Genomic DNA, 5,487 nt, shown 5'->3' with positions numbered 1-5,487 from the left:
TAAATAACGTGACAGCATTTGCAAATTTTGCAATAATAAGAAATCGTCAACCTTACCACTTCCCCTTGAGTGCATCACCTTACCCTTCTCTCTCCTCAAAGCAAAGCCTTATAAAAACTGCTAATTAGTAATTTCCCATCTTCCCCTTCCCTTCTTCTTCAACTCCACTCCAATAACAATGGGGTTACCCTCCCGGCAGCCGTCAATGGCGAGTGCCTTAAAATGGCTAGGTTTCGTAACGGCCGTTTGGGTGCAAGCCATTTCAGGCAACAATTACACCTTCTCCAACTACTCTGACGCCGTTAAGACTTTGATGAATTTGACCCAAGTTCAATTAAACAATCTTTCTGTTGCTAAAGATGTTGGTAAAGCTTTTGGTCTTCTTGCTGGCCTTGCCTCTGACACTTTCCCTACTTGGCTTCTTCTTCTTATCGGCTCTGTTGAAGGCCTTGTTGGTTATGGCGCTCAATGGCTTGTTGTTAGCAAGACCATTTCCCCTCTTCCTTATTGGGCTGTACGTTCCCTCTTTCTCTCTCTTCATTTCTTGTTATATTTAGACTTTTAGTCAGTGTTTGATGTTAATTTTGCTTCTTTTGTGCATTATGTGTTAATTTCACTGTTTAATTGTAGCATTGGAGTGTATAGATTTGCTGAATTTAGCATGTACTGTTAGAGGTTTTGGAATCGAAAAGGGCAGTGATGTAGACGAGATTCCTGGGGTTACATTTTTTTTTACACTATGAGAAACTATGGTTTATTTGTTTGGTTGTTTAATTCCCATGGTGGCTTTTAATGTTGGCTACTGTTAGAGATTTTAGACTTGTTTTTTTTATGTACAGAGAACCGCAAAGGGCAGTGATGTAGACGAGATTCGAAAATTAAACTTTTAAGCAATGGGAAATTATGGTTTGGTTATTTATTTCCCATTATGTACGACTTTAATGTTGGGGGTTAGGGTTTTGACTAAATTTACTACACTTGATTAGCAAAGAAAAAAGATGTTGGGTTTGGTAGAATATGAATTGTTTTTGAAATTAACAAGTTTAGTTCATATCTGATGTATATTAGTGTGGTGGTGATTGAGATCTCAATTGATGTTGATCAATTTTGCTTGATTTATGGAATTCTGCAGATGTGTGTATTTATGTGTATGGGAGGGAACAGCACAACCTGGATGAACACAGCCATATTAGTGACATGTATAAGAAATTTCAGGAAAAACAGGGGACCTGTTTCTGGGATTCTAAAGGGTTATGTGGGTTTAAGCACTGCTATATTCACTGATGTCTGCAGCGCGCTCTTTGCCGATAGTCCTGCTAAATTCCTCGTGATGCTTTCGGTTATCCCTTTTGTGGTTTGTCTAACTGCCATGATCTTCCTCCGGGAGGTCCCTCCATCTACCACTGACTCTGATGTATCTGAAGAATCTAAGTACTTCAATATGTTCAATATTGTGGCGGTTACTGTTGCAGTTTACCTCTTAGCGCATGATTTTGTTGGACCGATTGGACATGTTTTTGATGTAACCTTTTCTGTCGTTTTAGTGGCATTGCTTGCTTTTCCGTTGGTAATACCAGCTTATATCGCGTTCAAAATCTGGCTAGATTCGAAAGCTAAGGCTGATATCGAGGATCAGAATATTGAGAATACGGAGCCCTTACTAGCTCCTGATGTTGTACCTGTATCACAGCCAGTTCAAGAAGTGGATGTCTTGGATGCTGATGTAAATGGGGAAGTTAAGAAATCACAGCCTGTCTTAGGTGAAGAACATACTATTGCTGAGGCATTGAAGACCGTTGATTTTTGGGTTTTGTTTACATCATTCTTGTGTGGTGTTGGACCTGGTATGGCTGTCATGAACAACATGGGCCAGATGGGTTCTTCTCTTGGCTATTCGGATGTGTCAATCTTTGTGTCTCTAACTAGCATTATGGGATTTTTTGGTAGGATTATCTCCGGAACAGTTTCCGAGTACTGTATCAAGTAAGTATCTCTTCCATTCTCATGCTATTACCTCCCTGTTTCCAAGTTTTTTTTTATGGATATTTGCATTGATTCAAACAACAAGTACACCAGAAAGACATGAACATATGATACTAACTCATAACACACTTGGACTATTAACTTTGTGTTCATACTTCATAGTCATGATTCTGATCTTGGGTATGTTAATGGAGGAATGATTCGTTCTTTAACATGCTAAACTATATAATTAATATTTGATTGACTATTGTATTGACTTTGTTAAATTTGCAGTCCTTTTCATATTGCATTACGGAGTATAAATTATATAAAAAGAATAATATAGTTGGGAAGTTGGTTTAATGTGAAGTTTATTCAATTGATGATACGAAGTGCGTGATAATTGCTGTTATTAGAAATGAAAATTTCTGTTGGCGAAGCAGACTGGCCTAGAAGACTAGTCTTGCTAGTTGCTCCATACTTATTTGTTTTGCCGACATATCTGCCTTCAAGGTTGCCAACTTCATCTGGTTTTGTTCAGCCAAATAAAAGAAACGTTGTGAAAATGTTAGTGTCGGGAAAGATCAACTAGTATAATTACTGAAAAATACCAAGTTTTGTTTGCTACTCACATAGTGGAATTGATTTTTTCAAGAAGCTGCATCGTTTTTTTTAATTATTAATCTGGTTTTCATATGTTAACATAAAGTCGATCTTGTCGTTTGTTGTAGACACATTTGTAACAAAAAGTCGCTTTAACTACGCTAAGCAACGTTTAGAGATATTTATTTTTGTTATTGTAACAGTGCTCATTCCACATCTCCACAATATGGACCACTCATAAATACTCGTAGCTTTTTTTGTACCGTAGCTGATCACGTCAATGGAGTCCCAGCTTTGATCTTGTAGGGCTTCCTTTGGATCATATCATTAATCTTCTATTAGAAACTTTTGATGGGACAGGAAACAGAAGTTTCTCATTGTATTCCTTTTTTTATTTTTCTTTATTATACTGGCGTGTCTCAATGATTTGAGGCTTTGTTCTTTTCAGTTGATGAAAATTAAGCTCAGACAAGTTCCAACTTCAGATAAGTTCTTAAAAAGGGCTATAAGTTAAATTCGCAACTAACATAAGTTTAGATAAGTAGCACTTGATTTTTTACATTTCAAGAATAAATTAATGTTATGTTTGAAACAATGATTTTGCAGGAAAGCCGCAACTCCAAGACCGCTCTTTAATGCAGCCTCTCAAATCTTGTTAGCAGTAGGATATGTGATCATGGCAGTATCAGTCCCCGGGAGCCTATACATAGGAGCAGTAGTAGTTGGTTTATGTTACGGTGTCCGGCTTGCAATCACGGTCCCAACTGCGTCAGAACTATTCGGGCTCAAATACTACGGTCTCATATACAACATTCTAATTTTGAACTTGCCACTTGGTTCGTTCCTTTTCTCAGGACTTCTAGCTGGTTTGCTCTATGACGCGGAAGCTACCATCACTCCTAGTGGAGGGAACGAGTGCTATGGGGCCCACTGTTATAGACTTTGCTTCTTAGTCATGGGTGGTGCTTGCCTTGTTGGTTGTGGTTTGGACGTCTTAATGGCTTCTAGAACAAAGGTCCTTTACAAGAAGATTGCTGCTAGCAAAAGATCAAAATCTGTGGTGAATGGAAAATGAGCGCACTCTCTTTATTCGTTGTATGCATCCCCACAGAAATGGAACAACACGAGCTTCTGATTCCGGGCCATCTGGGGTATTCTTCTCAACTGAGCATGACTGTATTAAGTGGATGATGTGTAAATGTGAAAATTAAATACAGTCTACGTCCCAATATTGCAAGTTTGACAGTGTGTTACTCCTACGTTAGGATAGAGGGGGGTGTTGCTGTATGACTTATTCTTTGAACTGTAACAAAATATAGTTTCTCCGGGAAAAAAATGTGTTGGAGAGGATCTGGTGTGTGTTTTGAAGCAGCATTTTCCCATTCTAGGTAAGTTTGAACTTCATTATATTTTGTAATTTTTATTCTAAGTTAATCCTTCCTCTTGTACAAAGTACTGCATCATAACAAGTCATGGAGTTCAATGGATCTCCTATTATTTGTTCGGTTATTCTATTCAAAAATAATTCTCCATTATCCAGTGTCACAGAATGCAATTATGTTATCAACGTGACTATTAGTTCTGGACTAAACCAGTAATTAATTTGATCGAATCGATCCTAGGATCACCTGGAACCGGGATGAAAGCTCTAACCAACTGAGCTATCCATCACTCTCTAATTTCGTTGGTTTTTAAATATACTACTCCCTCCGTCTCTTTTTGTTTTTTACGTTTGGTATTTTTCACGCGTTTTAACGAATAATTAATTTGCATTGAAATCCCTCAATTTTTTTATTTAAACGAGATAAATTACGTTTATTTATAATGTTTTCACTTTTATCAAAATTCTGATATTGGGAAATGAGAAAATTTTAACGTCCTAAGTGTGAGAGATTAAATGACCCAATGAATTTGATTGGTTAAAATATTGATTGGACACAAATTTTGATAGAATACTAAGTTATTTATGTGATAATATAAAAGAAAATGTAAAGAACATTTTAAAATATCCAAAAAGAAAAACGTAAAAAACAAAAAGAGACGGAGAGAAGTAGTACTACTTTATGAGGTACGAAGTAATCTGAATGGTCTGCTTTTCTGGGCATGCAAAAACACGCTTGGCGTTGCAGGAAAGTATAGGAAAATTTCCGAAAAAGAGGACATTACTGGTGGTCCGAAAATTTTGGTTGTTTAATATTCAGTGGGCCATTCTATGGGCTGTGTATATTCCAATATCTAGCGAGGCCCATAAAAATGCTTTATTATTCTCTCTGTCCCGAAATACTCGATTCGGTTTGACCGGCATAGAGTTTAAGAGATTTGAATTGACTTATTTAATTTAATAGGTAGTACAGTAGGGGGGTAAGTGGGTTAATAGGGGTGGAGTGATAAATAATATAATATTATTAGAATATTTCCATTTTTAGAAACATGTCAAGTATTAAGGGACGGCCCAATAAGGAAAACAGGTCAAGTATTCCGGAACGGAGGGAGTACATTAAAAAAAATAAAAAATTATTGACTTTCATGAGAATTTCTCCTATCTGAAATACAAACTCGATTTAGCCCAAGTATAGTTAAAGTGAATATTTTGTGTTTATCTCACAAAATTATCTACAACATATTAATATTATATAGTCCGTACTATGATATCTAATACTTGTATTGTATTGATATGATAAGACTACAAATTATTTTGTATTTGAAGGGCAAGAACATAGTAACATGGTATTATAATGAAAAAACAACAAGAACGATACTCATTGTGCAACAAAAGAACATAAAAACATGTATTATAAAACATGACATTATAACAAAAAGAATAATGAGATGTATGTGTTACTTTTTGTCCATGATTGTGAAATGGTCTTACCGCAAAAATAGTAAAAAATCGCATTGTAGTCTATATCCATGTCATGTAGG

General features: G+C 36.2%; 1 protein-coding gene across 1 annotated transcript; it reads left to right on the top strand.

Annotated features, from left to right (window-relative positions):
• Window positions 1-4,097, top strand: LOC110778698 (protein NUCLEAR FUSION DEFECTIVE 4). Its single transcript, XM_021983255.2, has 3 exons — window positions 1-514; window positions 1,133-1,983; window positions 3,172-4,097. Exons 1-3 carry the CDS (start codon window positions 179-181, stop codon window positions 3,638-3,640), a joined length of 1,656 nt encoding a protein of 551 aa, XP_021838947.1. The 5' UTR covers window positions 1-178; the 3' UTR covers window positions 3,641-4,097.
• Window positions 4,098-5,487: the final 1,390 nt, after the last annotated feature.

The sequence above is a fragment of the Spinacia oleracea genome, chromosome 4, assembly GCF_020520425.1.
Source record: "Spinacia oleracea cultivar Varoflay chromosome 4, BTI_SOV_V1, whole genome shotgun sequence".
In the NCBI taxonomy this organism is placed as follows: Eukaryota; Viridiplantae; Streptophyta; class Magnoliopsida; order Caryophyllales; family Amaranthaceae; genus Spinacia; species Spinacia oleracea.
This window is presented reverse-complemented; position numbering and strand designations above follow the sequence as displayed.